The sequence below is a fragment of the Callorhinchus milii genome, unplaced genomic scaffold (assembly GCF_018977255.1).
Source record: "Callorhinchus milii isolate IMCB2004 unplaced genomic scaffold, IMCB_Cmil_1.0 Scaffold16, whole genome shotgun sequence".
Lineage (NCBI taxonomy): Eukaryota > Metazoa > Chordata > Chondrichthyes > Chimaeriformes > Callorhinchidae > Callorhinchus > Callorhinchus milii.
Window position 1 is genome coordinate 11602857 of NW_024704757.1, and position 20846 is coordinate 11623702.

The 20846-nt window shown below is 38.5% G+C and overlaps 1 protein-coding gene across 1 annotated transcript in view; it reads right to left on the bottom strand.

Annotated features, from left to right (window-relative positions):
• Positions 1-3832: 3832 nt before the first annotated feature.
• snx29 (sorting nexin 29) overlaps positions 3833-20846 on the bottom strand; it is a 135306-nt gene continuing 118292 nt past the window's right edge. The window contains exon 21 of the mRNA XM_007893700.2: positions 3833-9696. Coding sequence (XP_007891891.1) covers positions 9570-9696 — 127 coding nt within the window. The 3' untranslated portion in view covers positions 3833-9569. The remainder of the gene's footprint in view (positions 9697-20846) is intronic.

A 20846-nucleotide genomic window follows, 5' to 3' on the forward strand; every position in this document is an offset into this window, starting at 1 on the left:
TCTGTAATGAGCTGTCAATGCCAAGTCTCTCATAATTGTAATTTCTCTCATTCACTTCTCTGAGGCTGCTATTATCTCCCGTTCTATTTTTACATCCATCAAACACTTTTTTTCCACTCTGCCAAGGCTAGAATTGGCAGGTATACAGTATGTATAATAAGTAAATATATATAGATTTAATGGTTTTAACCAGCTGATTGTTAGTTGAATCCTAACACCTGTGCGTTCTACACACAGAAGTGACCTCTGGTGCTCTATGCAGAATAGTTTTGCACCTAAAACTCTTTAGATTTTTTTGTGTGGTTATCAGAAATGCTGGGGAAGAGTCACTTTTGAAATCCAGGTAAAAGCTTCAAGCACTCCTTAACCCAATGCAATGGTGTAATGGATGGAAGGCTTCTTTTCCGCTGTACCCAAAAGGGTCAGTGAAAATATTTCAATTTCCCACAGCAGTTAAACCTGTGGCATTTCTGAATTCATTTGGGGCAAATTCAGAGCAGTTTAGCGCTGTAGGTCTGCTCAGGGTGGAGTCTGCCCAATCTCCTTTCAGGCCACACATTTACAAGCAACAGAGAGAGGTCCTGGTTGCCTGATCTATGTCGATTCCAAAAGGTTTGAGGTCCGAACAAAACAAATGCAAAATGTGCAAATTGTATACGAAACTTGGAGCATCTGTTCATTGGAAAACACATTAAGATGTATTAAATGTATTTATGTTTCTGTGCGTTGATCAGGTTCTTCACCTCATTATGTTTTAAATTAAATGATTGAGCGGCTTCTCCCAGTTCTCCGCTATCTCAATCTATTTAAATATGAATGAGTAAAGGGAGGGACCTTCCAGTGAACCAGCCTCCAATCTCTAAAGGCCCCAATATACTGCATCTTGATAACATTTTGTGTAACAGTTTAAAGGTTGAGCGGCATAAGTTCTCCCTCATCACGAAGATGCAACTCATCACTTCTGACATTTCACCACAGAACATTGACCTACTTTTTTTGTGCAAGAGCAAATAGCTTACATAGATTTAGTTTCTTAAAAAGCATAAAACAAGTTACCTGTTTAGCTGTACATACACGGCATACAAACATCAACAACATACTTCCTTTCTAAGGAAAAAGGGTATGGTGATTTTGACAGAACTAAATTCCAGTTCCGCATAAGGTGGGCCTAACCGCTGCAGCAAGATGCCCCTGACTCTTCAGAGACAACAACAAATTACATATGTATTAGGTCCTTTCATGTCAGGAGGACGTCCCCAAAAGAGGTAGACGGGTAAGTTACAAGCAGGAAAATGAGCATCTTAAAATACGTTTGTGCAGAATATTTAAATCCCAGACGATCATTTCTAGACAACATCTTGCACTTATATAGTGCCCTCACGCAGGGTAACGTCTCAGAGCGCTTAACAGTGGCGGAGCCTGACCCCTAACCGGGGGAGGGGGTGGCCGTAAGCACGGACACAGAGGAAGGTTTTCAGGCTGGACTTGAAAAAGGGGAGAGGGGGGTGGAGGAGCAAGGCGAGGGATTGGGGGAGAGTGTTCCAGAGTTTCGGGACGTAGTGGCTGAAAACGCAACCTCCAATGGTGGGGCGGAGGGTGCGAGGGACGAGCAGAGGTCGGTGGCAGTCGAGCAGAGGCGCCAGGTGGTGGATTGGGGAGTGAGGAGGTCGGAGAGGTAGGGAGGGAATCTTTTGAACGGTGGAGCTGCGGAGACTGGCGAGGAGTGAGTTGGAGTAACCCAAGGGGGAGGTGACAAGCGCATGTACGAGGGTTTCGGCTGCATTTGTGGTAAGGTACGGTCAGAGGCGGGCAATGTGGCGGAGATGGAAGAAGGCGGTCCTAGTCCGGAACCGGATGTGGGGGAGGAAGGACAGCTGGGGGTCGATCCGGACGCCTGGATTGTGTTCTGGTTCAGTGAGTCTGAGGGAGAGCCCAGGGAGGTTGAGCAGTTAAGATCTGCAGGAATGAAGATGTTGACGGGAGCCGAGGGGTATGGCTTCCGTCTTGTCCACATTCAGCTGCAGGAAGTTTGCACACATCCAGACCCTAATGTCTGCCAGACAAGCTGATAGAACATCGGCGGACCTGGAGTTGGTACTGGAGGAGGCAAAATAGACTTATGTGTCATCTGCATACATGTGGAAGTTTACCCCGTGGATGACATTGCCCAGAGGGAGCATATAAGACAAGGAAATGAAGAGGACCAAGGATGGAGCCCTGGGGTACCCCGCAGGTAACCAGGCGGGAGCGGGAGGAGAAACCATTTGCTGAGATGAAATGGAGGCAGTTGGTTAAGTAGGATTCGAACCTTGCGAGTGCGGTCCCACTACGGTGAGGATGAGAGAGGAGGCGGTGGAGGAGAATGGCGTATCAACTGTGTCGAATGCGGCAGAGAGATCCAAGAGGATGAGGAGGCAGAGGGAGCCCCGGTCACAGATAGAGAGAATGTCGTTTGTGACTTTAAATCACAAACAAACAAGTTTACAGACAGCTTTAAATAACCTGGTTGCCGCAGGATATTCTCTAAATGAATTTTCTACTGGAGCAAAGTTACAGCTGCACCAGTTTCCACATGAATCTTTAGTGAGGTAAGCAATGGGACTCATAGAGTCATTAAATGTTGCAAGTAAGTTAATATGTGAGCTGAAAAATTACATATCCAATTGCTGCACTCATTATCTTGGTAACAACGGACCAACAATTCCATTACGCCTTTGATGATAGAGCACCATTCTTCGTATTCCTGGGTCCTACTTTCTCTTTTACAGGTAATAATTTTCATGACTGATGGTGTCACACCTAAGACTATTTACCTTTCCATTAGCTGGTAAACCAGTCTGGCATTAAAATATGCTTTTAAAAAGTAAGTTTCTCCCACTTTCCAGATTGATGCTGGTGTTGGAAGGAAAAAACATCAAAGGGATATGAAAGTTCCAAATAAATTAGAAAAATAGAAGAAATAGATATTTTTAAAATTCTGTAATGCCATGAAATATGGTCCCTAATGTTTCAAATCGGTAAATGTTTAAGTACAGATTACACCTGCCTTCATCTTGGAGCCTGTATTTAAGACAAAATAAGTTAATATCAGCAAAATGTTTGGTTGAAAGATGACTTCCATGGAGACCATTCATTCTTTAGGCTTTGCTTTAATTCAACGGAGGCATTAAAATAAAATCCTCCTTTTCATGAACAGTATTAAAGATTTCCAGGTTCCTGGCAATTTTAAACTATGCGCAGTCAAATGTTCAATAAGAAAAGGTATGTACTTTATTTTGGCACTTGACCTGCTAATAAACAGAATCTCCCTGTTTTGCAGTCTATAGCTCAGAGTTCTACTTAATGGTTTGTTCAATTCACAAAGCACCGCAGTAGAAGCACAACTCAAAGCACACTCAGCTGCAGATTGCAAGACACTGAAACCACAGGCAGATGTGGGCACAGTGTGAGCAGCCTTTACCAGCACGCATCCAAAAGTGCTTCAATGCAACACATCATGTCTTGCATTGCTACTTCACAGATTCCCGACAGTAACAGTCCCAGGGCATTTTGATGTGTTGATCTGCAGACCATTAATGGAATTGTGACTAGCATATGACACCTTAAATGATGCTGCCTTATGCAATGCATTACATTACCAAGATAATGCATGGGAATGCAACACAATCCCTTAAAATATTTTGTCAGCGGCGAGTGGCTTGTGAGAGAGAGCCTTAACCATTTCCCCCCAAATCTCTCACAAGGCCCAACTCTTTAAAAGGAATCGGGAGGAGAAAATACGGAGCATAAATACAAATGACACTGAACCAAAGTAAATAACACAAATTGAAACTTCAAATGAAAATAGTTTACTTGCATTCGATCAAATGAAAGATGATTTCCTAATACCCGGATAATTTGTTTACAATATTATTGCACAGCCACAGTGCATATCAATCTAACAAATATAATACTGCAAAATAAATATATTATCACAGGAATGAAGATTAGAAAGAAAACAATGTTAAAGACACTAATCAAATTGAGGGGATTTAATCTGTTTAAATTGTCACATGAATTTCCTGAAAATACACGTGATGATTGCTTGAAGATAACTAAATAACTCCAATGGAAGGTACTTTTTATTGAAGTGAAGCATATGCAAGCCCAATGTGTCCAATATTTTCACTTGCATTAAATTGTGCAAATCGAGTTCTCAGTTTGTAACCTTGGTCCCCAAATTTAAAGGTAGAATATGTGCTCATACTGTGTGATCAGCTCAATCAAGTTTAAATTAATTTGGTCCAAAATAGAAACTGAAGCTTTCTTTCTTTCTCGTTTTAAAGGAAAAGAAGGTAATGTTTCACTATGCAAGCTTGGTTAGTAAACAGGTTTTGTAGAATACATATCATCTGATTAGGAATGATAAATGCATACTGACTATACTATGCATGAAAATATAAATAAAGCAAGATATTACTCTTTCATGAAGTGACTGTACTTATCTGTGAATTATTAACTCAAAATCTTTAGATATGTTGTTTCCTTTTTTATTATAAAGAAAAGGTTCAGTCCATAAGCCCCCAAACTCCAGTTCCGTTGCAAATTGCAATCCCATTAAACATGGGAGTCCTGATATCTGGGAAGCACAGTTAAACTTCTCCAATTTAAAGACATTTATACTCATTTACAATCATTTGTATGAATGGATGATTTGATGTCACCTTTTCTCAATATCTTATATAAAAGTAATTTTGCTCCTATTTACAGGGTGTCAAATATATAAGGAACCACATTGGAAAGTCTCTCCTATCTCGTATTTTTAAATTCTAGCACCTTTGATTATTTTACCACTTATAAGGCAAGGTAAAAGCATGAAATGGGTGTAGCTCTTGAAAGATGCAATGATCTATCCTTGACAAACATTTTTACGTATCTTTTCTATTTAGTAATGAAATTAAGTTTCTTCTCAAAGCGTTATGCTTGATATGCAACATGGAGAGAAAATCTTCACATGGCACCTGCACAATAGTGTGCTTATTTACTACTTATGTCTTCAGAACATATTAATAGTTGCAGCATTATATTTTTTCATTAGTATTAAAATGCCAAATGAATTAATTGAACACTGTCTTTAACACAGCATTAAAGATAAATGGGGGAAATTCTGATCAAATTCATATTTAAATGATTTAAGAGGCTTATTTGAGTGTGAAATGTGGCATAAAATGACAGAAAATAATCTGGATTGCTGCAGAAAGCTTCATATTTCAGTGCAAATACTTTTCTATAAGCTTATTAAAGGTTAAGGAAAAACACTAACATAGATTTCAATTATAAGGCACTGACCTTTGGCAATAAATACTCAGCCTCTTCACTGGCATTACAAATTAAATGCAGGCTTAGATAACACTACACATTAGTTTTTAAACTAATTAAATGTTCCACACTTCAAAACTATCCCCCAATGAATATCTGAGCACTTAGGAGAAAATTAAACATATTCCTCGAGGTTTGTTTCAATTTTGTTTTCTTGCATAGTCAGATAAGTTTACACCTTTTACCTTCAATGAATTTAATTCTTCCAAACAAAATTACATTCTTAAAATTGTGCTCATAAATGACAGAATAATAACAATGGTATTTTTAACATTAGACTGTGGCAGTTAAATTTCCTGCTGTGGTGTAAATCAATCATTTTTACATGTAAATTGCAGGCACCAAATAGGAGATGATATAAAACCGCATATTAACCCAAAAGGTAGCGCTTATTTGTGAAGATGAACATGACTCCATTCCCAAATGAACAAGACACGATTAGTTTCTCGAATGTAAAGTGATCAGCTTGAGCAATCAGATGCAAAACTTTGCGATATTCATGTTTTAAATATACAAAAACTCTGGATCTCTCTGGAATTGCCGTGTGTAAGTGGGATGCATGGAAATCTCAGCTTGGTTTGGCGATGGTGGGGTTCGGCTGACAAAAACAAATCCTTGTGTCATCTCTTTTTTTAAAAAAAAGCCTAAAAATCCACTGTAACTGTAAATATCGTTATCAATAGGAAGCAGAGAGCAAATGATAAACTTCTGGTTAAATATCAACAATTCTTCTAAATGACTCAAAATGGGACTGTGACCAAAGTAATGGCACATCTGGTGCTTTGCACTGAATAGTAGCAATACTTTAGCTCCGTTGAAGTCCATCTCTGGGCTGTGTACTGTTAGGTCTCTTCATTTACAAATAGCCACATTAAATGTACAGTTTAAGAAGAATATTACAATAAAACATTTAATACAATTTAAAATTCTCTTAACAATTTCATTGTAGACACAGCACACACCGTGGCCACAAGTGTAACATACTTGCGCAATTTATGCTCTGGATTAAACAAAAGAAACAGTTAACTTTGTCATCTTTTTTGTATTTTGTAGTTAATGTTGTCTGCTTATTGATATATCACAAGAATAACTGAAGGAATGCTCTGTGTGAACAATTTAATATCATTGATTTTCAAAGATGAAACCATCACGATACTCAACACTGAATAAAAATAGCCCACACCTTACTCAGGAACATTCACTCATCATTTCTGAATTCCACACTCAGAGCTTTGAATAGCCTATAGCATTGCAAAGGCAAACTAAAGCGTTTTAAATTCTTGTTTTGAACGTTTCCTTTCCAGGCAGTGATCTGTGTCCAATGCTGATCTGATTGTGCACCAGATTGTATTGGTTTGTCCCAGTTTACACAAAAACGCCACTAAAAGCAAACGAGATGTTTCACGAGAAGCTGAAGTATGTTAACAGTGTTTCATTCAAAAATGGCAAAAAAAAAACTGCTTCTGTGAACATTAAGCAATTTTGTGCCAACTTACACAAAATCATTTTATGAAGTTGTGAAGTACTAAATATACAACAAAAAGCTGAGCTTGCAGTAGGCATAAGTTAAGATGTATGTCAACATTTATTCTTATGTTTCTTTTGGGGATTTTTCCCCCAAGGTGCAACAGCTTGGAGGATAAATGTAAAGTTGCTTTCAACACATTGCTACAATTTAATCCCTGAAATGCCGGAACCAAGTGTATTGCTCATTAACTAAAATACGTTTCAAAAATGCACTGTATAAAGTGTTCACTAACCTTATGATTGACCACGTCAGAAACTGTTATAATTTAATACTTTCATCCACGCATTTTTAAATCATTGTCGGATCAGAATTGGATACAAATTAAAATTCAAGACCTGTCAATCGTGAGGGGGGTGAGGAGCTAATACCACTCTGCTTAATACCACTTTCCTTTTGCTTCATGTACAGTTTACTCGATGGCTAAGATTCTTTCTACGCAATTAATCAATAAAAGATTAGTTCCAGTGTACGGGCTCACTCCCAATTTTCTCTCATTGTGTTTGGTATTTTTTTTTAAACTTAAATGTGCGGTGAGTGTTTCAATTGGAGTTCAATAGAAATGGTCCAATTTTAGTGAAGAGAATAGAGGATAGGCAGAACACTCATCAACTTGGTGGAGTGATTTCGGGATGGCAGTGCACAGATAAGATAAGAATGTAAGCAGTGAGATTGATACAGCACAAAGCTTCGTCCCCAATGGAAGGAGAGTTGATGCACCAGGAAGTGAGGTGGTTTAAAGGAATTTGGGAGAGAGAGACAGGGAAAGAAAGGGAGCAAGAGCCTCATTACGCTCCAATGCAAGTCCGTACTGTTAGTTATTCTGCAGTTATGTCAATGGGGATGAATTATACCTTGGTTTCTATTGATAGAAATTTGTCTTAAGGAAAATTTTGTGTAACATCTCATGAGTGAATTTAAGAGAAGCATCTTTTCAATTTTCATTTCATGCATTTCAGTGTTTGAAATATCCCCAAAAGGCTTTCAAACTATCACCATAATCAAGGAATATTGGGTTTGTTCAAATGTTTACATTCATAGTTATGATTAAATTTCTTCATGGTCCAGCATTTTTTTATCAAGAGGTGGTTATTAAAAACGTTATATACTTTAATTTACAAGAATCCAGAATCAAGAATATAAAACTGTAAATGATACAAGGAGCGTGGATCTCACAGTTTGATATCATTATCAGACTCAACCAATGACATTCAATTATTTTTCTATCAGTACTTCAGGCAAAACAGTCATTAATGCGATTACATTTTCAATTTCAACGATACGAGTCGATTTTATTTTATAGGCTGATTGCAGAAAATGGATTTTATTCCTTAATAATAATAATCCTTGCATTTGATATAGCACCTTAGCATGTTGTCGAAACATCTCCAAGCATTTTACAGGATTTTCTGTAGTGTGGTGATTGCGTATTTTTGAAGTAAATTTGTGCACAGCAATGTTTCACAAAAGGCCAAAAAGTAAATGACTAATTTGATTCAGGGATTTGTTGGCCAGGACACCCACACCCTTCTTTCTGAGTAGTGCCATGGGCTCTTTAACATCCACCCGAATAGATGGATGGGACCTTGATTTAATGACTCATCCGATGAACGGAACCTCAGAGAATGCAGCATATTCCCAGCACTGCACTTGGGAGTGCCAGCCTAGACCTTGAGTTTAGACTTGACGTGGGAATTGAACCCACAACCTTCTGAGGCAAGAACGCTACCAGCTAAGCCAAGCTGACACCTGAAACCTTCCATAATAAGTAAGCAAATATTAGATCTGAATATGGAAAGTACTTAATCGTCTTCCTAAATATCTTAGATGCCATTATATTGACAAGTATTAATATATTCCTTATGCTCAGGTGCATACGTCATACTTTCACAGATTTGCAGCTGTAACTCATTCACTAATGCAAGTAATCGTTGGCTGCTTGGCATCTCAGTGTAAAGGTCACATGCAACTCATACCAGTGGGGCCTATGTACTATTTTAAAGGGGGCTATTTTACTATTTTTCAAGAGAACTAGGAGCAGCTATTTCTGTTTTCTAATTATAGTATCATGCAGTCATATTTTATCAGCAGTTCCTTTTGTTTAATGGTTGCTTAACAAGTCTCTTGTGTTGAATGGTGTGAACTAGCCTGCAGGTGTTCAATGATTTTTCCTTCTCTGTATAGGAAACCTCTTTCTTCCCCATTCACCATATTAATTGTAGCTAAGAGTAAATCTTGATAATGCTCAAAAAGGAAATACTGCAAAACTGGTAACATGATTCCGATGAGTGAGAAAAAGGCTTTAGGAATTTGTGGCAAAAAGCAATAAACAAACTTTAAACAAAATGCAAAATACTGTAGATGCTGAAAATCTGAAACAAAAAAGCTGGGAACACTCAGCAGGTCAGGTAACATCTAACAAACTTTAAAGTGTGTAATGTAGTGAACAAACTGTAAATCTTGCTAGTTATAGGGACTCCTAGTTTTTAGCATGATTCCTCAAAGTGATAATTCATTTCAAATCACCGATATCATGTAAGACACACAGGCACAGCCCTCCAGGTCATATCCCATGATATATTACCGCTGCTCCATCTTCCTTGATTTATCTCAGCTAACAACAAGTTAGATTGATATATGAAAAAGCGGCTGGGAAGAAAGGTTGGATCCCCTTTCAGTTCACAGGTCATAAGTCGCCGCTCTGAGGCTCGGGATTCCGTGTCTCCCTGTTGTGAGTCCTGCTCAGTCTGGAAAACTTGGAAGCAACCCTTGGCCTGGTTTTACTCGCAGTATCTCCAGTTGGCTGAATATCACTGTAAAAGACAAAGAAAAGAACGTTACTTCCTGGGAAACAATTCAAGGTTCCCGAGGTTGAATTGCACATGTGGATGGATCCGCGTTTAACCCGTAAAATGGTTTGATGCATGCCGGCCACTTCCTGCACTAAAATAAACTTTAGGTGAGATTTTCATTAGTAGTTTGGACTGCAAACTCAGATCCTGTGTTATATGGAAGTGTTAAAAAATGGCCCTTGGTCAGTCCTTCCGGGGTCATCAGATGACTATTCATATCACTTAGTTCCAAAAGTGAGACCAGCGGTATTTTCTGTGCACAGTGTACAGGTGCAGCATGAAGGAAGCGACAATAATGGTACGTTTTACATATCGCAAGCATGCACACAATATGCAGGAGGTCAGCCAGTCAGCACCTGAAGCATTCTGCTGGTATGAGCACCTACTGCCCCAGAAGAATGAAAAAGTTTAAGAAGTTTTTAAGAGCCTGGAGAATAAAGAAAAACTGGTGACCAGAAAAAAGAATTGATGGAAATTCATAAATAATAAGACACTTCCTTTAATATTAAAAAACTAAAATTATAATGCAGTATAAACTGATATTTAAATACCAGTTTCCAATTTTACAATGTATTAGCAATTTCAATCAACTGAAGAGAGATTATAGAATAATTTCTGAAAATGTTATGAATATATTACTTGTTTGCCTTATCAAAAGATAAAGTTAAGTTATGCTGCAGCTGTCTACTACAAAGCAGGTACCCTCAGTCACCCCTTCACCCACAGCCTCCTGTTTGTACTTCCAATTCTTTTTCCTATTTATTAATTATCTGGGATCATTTTTAGTGTCAAGCCTGTCTTACTGTTATTTGTTTTCAATTATTTTTTAACCATTCCAGTTTGAGAAAAGTTGGCCCTGCTGAATATCCTATTCCGGAAAGGTCAATTATTCATAGACTGACAAAGCAAAATTTGAATTTAAATGAACTATTGTATTCAATGGCAGGCATGCAGGACCATTCAAACAGTGTCCATTCGATATCAAAAGATTCACAGGGCAATTTGGAGCCACCCACAGCTCCACAAGAACAATTGTGCCAAATGCATCATTCAAGTGGGACAAATATCTATGCACTTCAGTAGTCAGGCACTAAACACATCAGAAGATTCTTCTGATCACTGCAGCAAGTACATTTTGATGCACCAGTAACTTTCTTTTTGTGAAAGTTGTGTGCACTGCATGATGCAATCCTAAACTGAACTTTATTCTTCATGTGGGAGCTTGGGCAGCTGACTCTAACGTGGACAGTATGATTCACACTTATAATGGAAAATCCCAAAAGGAGTGCTGAATAAAACACTCGCAGCATCAGCAAACTGCACGAATTAGACCCCATCGAGTGTCATTAGAATATTCAGCGATGGATGGTACCACAGCTGAGCCTAGTCGTATCTCTACCAGATGTTCATATGTGTAAACTTTGCATTGGGAGGCAACTGGCTAGAGATCAGGAGTGGAAACTAATGATATATTTTTCTCTTTATCCCAGAGACGCAAACTAATTCAGGGAAGCTAATTACCTGTTGTACTGAAGCCCAACTGAGAATCGAATGCAGGTTCGAGTTCAGACTTGAGGTCTTCCTGTCTTGTGCAATTGAGGATTGCATCATGCAGTGCTTCTACCCACTAGCCATCAGGAGGGCTCTGGGTATAAACCTGTTACCTATCAATGCTATTGCATCCTGCGTTTATCACAAGCACAGCCCAATGTGAAAGCACTGCAGTCCTAATGCAAAGACTCTTATATCAACACCAGTTCTTCGCTTTACAAAGCTTTTATTCCAGTAGTGGGATAGTATACGTGGGGACCAGCATCAGGGAAGCTGCAGCTGGAAGATTTAAGCAGCAATCCATTCCTACTAATGATGCACCAATTGTGTCAATTTGATCAGTCAGCCTAACAAAAGCACAATGGAATCTGAAATCATATGCAGCAATCACCCTGGTGTATTTGATATAGAAAATAAACAAGTGACATTGATGGATTGCTTTTCCTAATATGGGCATAAACACAGGATTTAATTATGTAACTGCCAATTTTAAAACAAAAGCAGGTCTAAACTGGAAATTCCCAAGAAACACAGCTCTGCAATCATCACAATTTGTCCTCTCCTTGCTCAGAGTTATTACTTGCATTTAGACATGTATCCAGGACACACAGTGGCGAATTACCTGTTGAAGGTGGATTACAATTATATCTTGAACACTTTAGAACAGTTAGCTGCCGCAAATTTTCAGGAAGGGAAAGTTCTTAATCCATTTGGATAGTCCTGAGAACGTGCAAGCAGAACTATTACAGAATTCACTTTCATAAGCTACTATTTATTTGCATCACATTTTGCATTTATTATCTATATTAGCTATGTGTGTCAGTGGCTTGGTTGGTTGCACTCTCACTCTGAGTTGGCTAGTAGGTAGAAGGTTGTGGGTTCAAGCCCCAAGTTAGATCTTGGAACTCACATAGTCTAATCTGATGCTCCAAGCATTGCTGGGGTGGTGTTACATTGTTGGAGGTGACGTTCTTCGGATGAGATGTTAAACCTGTCTGTGTCTGTTCAAATGGATGTTAAAGATCCCATGACACTATTCAAAAAGAGAAGGGAGTTTCTTTCTCCTGGTGTTTGGCCAACAATCCCCCAAAATAAAACTGGTTACTCACTGTACAGCTGTGTGCAATTTGGTAACCACATTTGTCCACAAAACAAATAGTCACTACATTTCACAGTATATCCTGTGAAGCACTTTGAGACATCCTCCTGGCATTTGCTATATCAAATGCAAGGATTATTACTATTTTATAATGAAGCTTCATTCTGCAGAGTCTTCAACAGACTCTACACTGTAGCTGCTTTCACATTGTCAGGTTTATAGACATCTTTGCTTTCTGTACTTCAAACTCAACTTCAAGCAAACAAAGCAAATTTACATCTTAGCCCTAATCCAATTTAGATCAGTGTTTACAGGCAGAACACAAAGGAGAAAACACATCAATATCTTTATTATTTCACCCACCTCAGAAGCTGCTCAGAAACAAAAAATCGTACTTCTCATTAATAAAACTGTAGTCATCACTGCATATGTTTAGATGTTTCAAGTATTCAAATGGATGTCAAAGAACTCATTACGCTAAATAAAAACAGTCTTTCATGTCATGGCTGTTTGTGGGACATTGCTGTGCATAAATTAGTTGCCTACAAATACATAGTCACTGAACTTATCAGTAATTAATATGAAGCATTTTGAGACATTTCGAAGTGATAGGGAGCTACATCAAATGTAAGGATTATAATGATTCAAAGCTATAGGATAATTGACTGGTTGATTTGATCTTCCTTACACACTGTCTAATCAGTATCCCTCGTGGACAATTTAGATTGAGGATTTATTCTGTGAGTAACTGCAGGTGGAAATCTACCTCAATTACTGTGAGATCTGACATTTTATGACATTCTATGAGTCTGCTGACTGCAGCACAAACATTTTAAATATGCAGTGAATTCCTGTTTGTTTTGGTGATTTTATACTCATGAAACTGAGGGATTTGAGGAAATGGGATCTTTTCCCTACCTATTGTCAGCATCAAACATTCCCAGGGCATATACATTCGATGCTCCAAACCCCCAAATTCCTACTAAAGTTCTACAGATTCTTGTTTTCAAGATGCACGACTAGCAAGTCCAGCTCAGGAAAAAGTCTATTTTAAATCAAACTGCAGGGGACACCGTGAAGCAGAAATAAGACGGGCATTCATAGACTAAATCATGCTACTGTATGCAGAGAGAGGAGAATTAGATTTTAAGTAGAAATTATTTTAAGTAGGCAAGAAATAGAGAGCGTTTTCTATTGTAAAGTGTTGCACAAGATAATAATAGCTGAAAGAATTCAGTTGTGTGGTGAGATTACTCATTTCTACATATGTGTAGAGTTTTTTTTAACATGATGGCATACAAATGATGCTCAGAAGAATGTAAAATTACTGTGTGGAAACAAGAGGTCTCTAAGGTGAATTAGCAAAGTGAACACATGAGTTCTGTAACTGTTTATTAGTTGTTGCTGTGTGAATCATCTGTCTCCTGAGGGAAATGAAGTCTAACAATCATCTTGTGGTGAGTTATTTTGTTAGTCTGGGTTCTTATTTGTGATCTCTATAACTATTTGTTATTTTCTTATTTTGTTAAATCAACAAACTATTTTATGTCCTTCTGAATCCCAGATGAAAAAATATTTTTTAATTTGTCATCACATTGACAAGCTCCCAGAATTAAAACAGTCCTATAACCTTTGGCTTCAAGGTGGACAAGTAAGAAATATGATCTCAACTGGGATTGAATCATCTGAGCCCATTCGCTTGTAGGAGGATCATTTTTTTTGAGAGGAGTTAAAAAATAGTGATTGAACTACGAGGATGTTTGAGGGGGGGGGGGAGAAGTATACTTACAATGGAAGCACCACTTCTATTGAAGATATCTTAAACCAAATTATTAAATGCTCTTTTGATGCTCCATTTAGAGAGCTGGATGTAAAACATTTTCACTTATCATTAGATCAACATGAATCAGGAAGGCTGATTTATACTTCTCACTCCTCCTCATTATATTGGCTAAGAACGTTTTAAAAAAACGTAATTTTGGAATTATGTGAATGCACGACTAACTAATGGAATAAGCGAATGGCAAATCCGGTTATTAGCTGCATCAGTTAGAGAGCCAATCTAGCCACTGGGTTGAACAACACTAAGAAATGGTCCCTTGAATGTTTTGGGGCCATCCATTGAACCGTCCAGGAATTTTTAAGAGAGAAGCCGGGCCAGAACCAATACCCACCCACTGCTTTTGAATTGTTTGTGGGACTGGGTGCGAATCAAAGTGCTGGCAAAGCCATTCCCTTAAGAGGGTCTCAGCAGCAGGGTTCCAGTGGGACATGTTTCCAAATCACGCTGTGCAAACAGCATTCCTACTAAGCCAGTCACAGCCACTGCTGTGAGCTGGGCTGAAAGCATAGTACTGTTCCCTGCTGAGCTGGGGAAGCCAACAACACCATTACATTCTAGTTGGGAACAAAAAGCTCAGCTGCTTACGTTCCTAAACCGCCCCACTGGCTAACCACAATACGCTATTTAGAAATTAATAAAAAAACATTCAATTTTCAAATTATTCCACTACAGCTGTGCAGAAGAGTGATCCAAACAAGATTATACAAAACTAAGTGGTAGTCAAATATTTTAAACACTATGAAGGAGGGCAGCTACTTCAGCAAGAAGTTATTATTTAAAAAGACACTTATGTTATATTCACACAGAGATAATTGTTCTGCTTTAAATCGGTTTGCTGCAAAATGAAACCCATACAATAAACACATTTGGTACTCAGTCCTGCAGCTGGTTCAATAGTGGGTTTGTTTCCCAGTTGGGAAGAAGACTGCATTGTACAGCATCTTTTATAAAAAATAGTGCATCTTCACACAACTATTTTCACTCTTCACCCTCAGTTTATTCTCCCCCACATTGCCCACTTGAAGTAAAAAATCATCATTCACTTCATATGTTGTGCGTAATTTGGCGGCTGCCATGTTTGGCTACAAATATACAGGCCCTACACTTAACAGTAAATCCGGTGAAGCTCTTTGAGACGTTTCAACCTGATGTGACACTGTATCAAATCCAAGGTGATTATTAGTAAAGTACATTTGCATTCCTAAAATAAAATCTGGTCCAAACACATGAGTGAACATACTACAAAAGCTGAGAGAAAAAAAGGGTAACCAAAATAAATGGATGTTTGTTTACATCCTAGAAACAGAGGGGATATTGGCACAAACAGCCTTCCCAACAGAAGAGAGCAAAAGCACTCAGAGTCAGAATGTAGAGTACTGCCAACCTTCAGTGTCTGTGGGAACACGGGTGATTCTCATTAGAGAAGAGGAGTGGTGAGCATTGTCATCCTTCCCATACACATAAAAAGAGGACACGAGAGAGAGAGAAAACAAGTGAAAGCCAGTAGCCAGTAACTCAAAGCCTGATTCTACATGCCATTTCACCAGAAATATGAAGGAAAACGGATTATTTTTGATCAAAGTTAATTTTATCCTCCATCCCAAGAAAAGTCGTTTTTAGTGTAACCTATGCTCGGGGGGATAAAGAAATATCTCAAAGAGCTGGGGATTATAAGTGTGATTTGCAGAAACGTAGACAGTTCCAGATTCCCTGTGGTTAAGCTCTTGTGAGAGTAGAGATGTCTTAGACCATCTGAATGGACTTCCACACCTCATCTTTTGTATACCTAAACTGGTACTGTATGCAAGACAGAGCTTTAGAGCCAAACATATGATAAAGCATTTTTAAAAAAATTACAAAATAACAAATGTATAAAGATAGAATCAAGGGTTATTTTTGTGAAATTCTGTAATCTAAAAATTCACAGATTCAAAGGCAAATATGGCAGCCAATCTGCACACAATATCTCACAAACAACTATTAAATGAATGACCAATTTTCTCTGAGGTATTGTTGGCCAAGACACTGGGAAAAAGTCCTTTCTCTTTTCATCATGGGGTCTTTTAATATCCACCTGAACAGTCAGGAGGTTTATAGCCTCATCCAAGAGATGGCACCTTCGACAGCGCATCACTCCAGTTCCAGCACTGTACTGGAGTTTCAGTCTAGACTGCGAGTTCTATTGTGGGGCTTGAACCCATAATCTTCTGACTCTGAGACAGGAGTGCTATGGACTGAACCAGGCACGGAAAATAAATATGCGACAGGGTCCAGACCAGTGAAGGTAGACTAGCAGATTGAAATTACAATTGATGAACAAGTTCTGAAACTAGTTAATATCACTGAGCGGGTATTTTGTTTCGACTACAAAATATCAGTCAATCCACTTTACAATCTATTTTGTGAAGCGCTTTGAGGCGTCTTGAAGATGTGATAAGGTGCTATATCGAATGCAATGATTATTATTATTATTATATTATAATTATATAATATATATATTATATTATATTATTATATATATAATAATTATATTATAATTATATATATTATATTATTATTATTATTATTACTACCAGAATAATGGATTTCGAAAGACAAGGAAAAAAAGTTCACTGATATTTCCACAAGCAAGAACCCTTTGGTACAAAAGCTGAACTACATTTTATTACCTGTGAGATGGATATCAACAACCGTGTATTCACAAAGCAGTTCACTACCCACAAAGCAATTCTCAAAGGATTTTTTACTACTTACATCTGTTGTATTCATCGAGTTTAATAATTTAAACATTTTAATCCTAAGCATTGCCGTACAGGATCTCCAAGATAAATAATTTAACTTTTAGTAGAGGAGAGGGATATGTTAAAACAAAATCTCAGTTTAACATACATTCACATAGAAAAGCAAGTCCAGTGTTCAGCTTGTCTGCAGCTGCAGCTTGTCATCCAGAACTCTGCAGCTCAGGTCCTCTCCTGTACCAGACTCCGTGACCCCATCACGCCCACACTCGCTCGGCTCCACTGCCTCCCCATCCCTCAGAGGATAGAATTCAAAACCCTCATTCTCACTTTCAAGGCCCTCCACAGCCTTGCCCCCTCATACATCTCTGAGCTTCTGACCCCCCCTATCAACCTCTCCGCCACCTTTGACACTGTGGACCATTCAATCCACATGTACGCAGATGATACCCAACTCTATCTCTCTGCCTTCACCCTGAACTCCAGGACTACTGGCGTCCTGACCGACTGCCTGTCCAACATCAAGTCCTGGACGAGGGACAACTTTCTCCAATTCACCGTCAGCAAGACCAAGGCCCTCCTGACTGGCTCGCGCCAGCGCCTCCGCACCTCGGGCGCTGGCAGCATCAGCCTCCATGGCTCCACACTCAGCCTCACTAAGCCAGTCAGGAACCTGGGTGTCTTGTTTGACCCTGAACTGTCCTTTCTCCCCGACATCCGCGCCATGACCGGCACTGCCTACCACCATCTCCGCAACATTGCCAGACTCCGCCACTGCCTCACCCCTCAGGCTGCCGAAACCGGCCGGGCCGGGCCGGTCTCAAGACTTCTTTTCGATTGTGCCTTTGGTCGCCCTCCCACCTCTCTGCCTTCCCTCATCCCTACCCCACCCCTCCCCCGTGTTCGGGTCCTGATCCCCGACTGTTCAGCGCCTTGGGACGTCCTCCCGACGTGAAAGGTGCTTTACAAATGTAATTTTCTTGTTGTTGTTTAACCCTTTTAGGAATGCACAGCTTTTCAGCAGCAAAGTCCACAACAAAATGGTAACAACAATAACAAGAATCTCATGAATGAAGTCCTTTTTGGGTTTGATGTGTGTTTCTAATCACATTTCATAATGTGATGAACGTGCAGAAAATAATTTTTCACACAAGTTATATCAAAGATAAAAGTTACAGTGTATCATGAGTCNAAAAAACATTTGAGCGCGCAATAGATCAGGAGAGAGTTTTGCTTATGGAACCTTTTTTAAAAAAAACATACAGAAGAAAACAGAAAAACTTAAGGCTAACACAGAAATTAAGACATTTGCAAAATCTTGGGTAAAGCCCCCAAATCTCCAGGCAATTATTTTTCAGAACCTCTGGCATCATTTAGAGGAATCTAAGCATTCAAATGTTTCAGATTCCAAGAGTTCCTGTAAGAAATTACCAGGGTTGAAATTTTCACAGAATTTTACAAGGTGGGCACTCATTTGCTCTCCAGCTTCTAAAGTTTATTTCCTACTTAATTAATGACCATAGGCATTATGGTTTGTATCTATTAACGAGTCCCTTTCCAATTCTCTCTTGGCCCACAATCTCTTTTTTAACCTCTTTCTGTACAATATTGTATTCAATCCAATAGTCACACTCTCCTTTGTCTTTACAAGCTTCAACAAATGATTCTTAATCCCCGTTTATTTTCCTTTTGATCTGATTTGGAGCATTTTGTTTCACTTGCCCCTCCTGCACTTGTGTGTCGATTTGTTCACCATGCTCTGCATAATATTTTTGAAGGATGTCCATTAAAAGTCAGCTCATTGTATAATGCCTCTCAGTCTATGCTATTTTGCTCAGTCTTCATACACATTTTCACATGGAAACTGGAGTTTGGTTGCTTGCTTGTGCCGTTTCTCAAGTCAAATCAAGTGCTATTGAGTTATGATCACTGCTACCTAATGAACCAATTACTTCTACTTCATAAATACATCTTTCCCATGTACTGTAGAACTGTTCCATAACTATTTTAATTAAATTCCATTTAAAAAAAATAACCTAGAATTGGAGGTCTGTAGTTTACTGTGATAATTTATGAAATAAAAAACAGAATGTCTGCCATCTGATATTAAAAGAATATTCCAGTTACTGCAGAAAATGAGGTCTGTATTGATGAATTAAGAAGATTCATTCAAATAAGTAGTTAGTTGCTGGCCAGATCTTGTGAAACCAATCTTTTCAAATCCTCTTAAAATTGCTGTTCACTGCTGAATCTTATTAAACACATTTACAGTTTGACTGTTATCAAATTGGAAGTGAAACACCAGCATGAATATTAAATCGCTGATCAACATATCTGCAGTTCAATAGAATTGCAATTTTTGGTACAATCTTGCAGCCCAGATGGGTGGGCAGGTTGGTGGAACATTCGAATGAAGCAGGCGATGGGAGTGATAAGTAAACCAAAAAGAAAATAGTTAAAGGGGTAAGCGAGAGTTAAAGATATGCAATGAAATAAAAGACCAAAAGATAAAAAATAAACAAAAGGTAAAGATAACAAAAAGGGCAAACAATTAAATCTGCCTGAGGTTTAAGTGCATGAACATCGCCCCTAAGTGTAGAGCAAGAAAGGAAGGAATTCAATGCTCTACATAAGAATAGCCAATATTTCCACAAGTGTTGCAACCCTCACAAATCAAAGCCAGGGTATCTGATACCGAGCAATTCAACCAGCTTTGGTTCTGAAAAAAAAAATATAATAATCATGGCATTTGATATAGCGCTTTTCACGTCTTCTAGACTTCTCAAAGCACTTCACAGAATATACTGTAAAGTGAATTTACAGTATATTCTGTAAATATTGTGGGCGAAACGCGGCAGCCAATTGCACCCAGCAGCGTCCCACAAACAAGTCGAGGATTGAAGTGACTAATTTATTATCTATTTATTTTTTCTTGAGGGATTATTATCAGGCGTGTGGAGTAAGGAAACTTGCCCATGGGTTTGCCCTGCCGGGAATCGAACCCAGGTCTCTCGCTTGCGAGGCGAGTGCTCTAACCACTGAGAAAATATCCATTTGATTTAAATGGACTGAACTGCATGTTTTTATTGAGTTCTATGACAATAATGAAATTAGCCACCCAAGTTTCTGGGGCACCTTTTTCATTAAAAATGCTTGATTAATGAAAATCCAAATATGGCAGGCTTATTCTAGTATACTTTGTCATCAATAAGAGGAAACTCATTTAACCATCTTTTTCTGAAAAGTGCTGGTATCCAGCATGTAAAATTATGAGCTTATATTTTATAAATCTATTTAAATAAATGTGGTGAGACACTATGATACTTTTAATCTATTGCAAATTATTCCCTGGTAACGTTCTACAAAGGATCTTAACGTACTCTTGTGAATATCCCGGCACGCAGTACTGAGAAACTGAAGCTCACTAAAATTTAAGTACAATTTAGTTACGTAATAATAATCTTTTAATTTGATACAGTTCACATTGGAAGAATGTCTCAAAGCACTTCACACAGCTGACTGGGAGCCCAGCTGGAGTGAAGAGAGAAGAGATGGGAGAGGGGGGGGTTTATTTTTGCAATGGTTAGAATCTGTAAATAAATTATTCAAAATAATAGCTGTAATGGAATCAGAGGTTTTACAGAATGTTTACAAAACGCTTTTTTTAATTTTGTATATTTTGTAAATTTTAAGTAGTTTACCTTATAGACCAATTAACAGCATAGACCTTGTATTGGACAAATACAATGAACTACTACTTAGTGACGTCTCATTAGCAATGGCAATTAAAATATGAGCTTCTTTTAATTACTGTAATTCATCTGTTTTGTTCAAGTACCTATGGAATGCAATAAAATAGGGCAGCACCGATCAGTTGAGA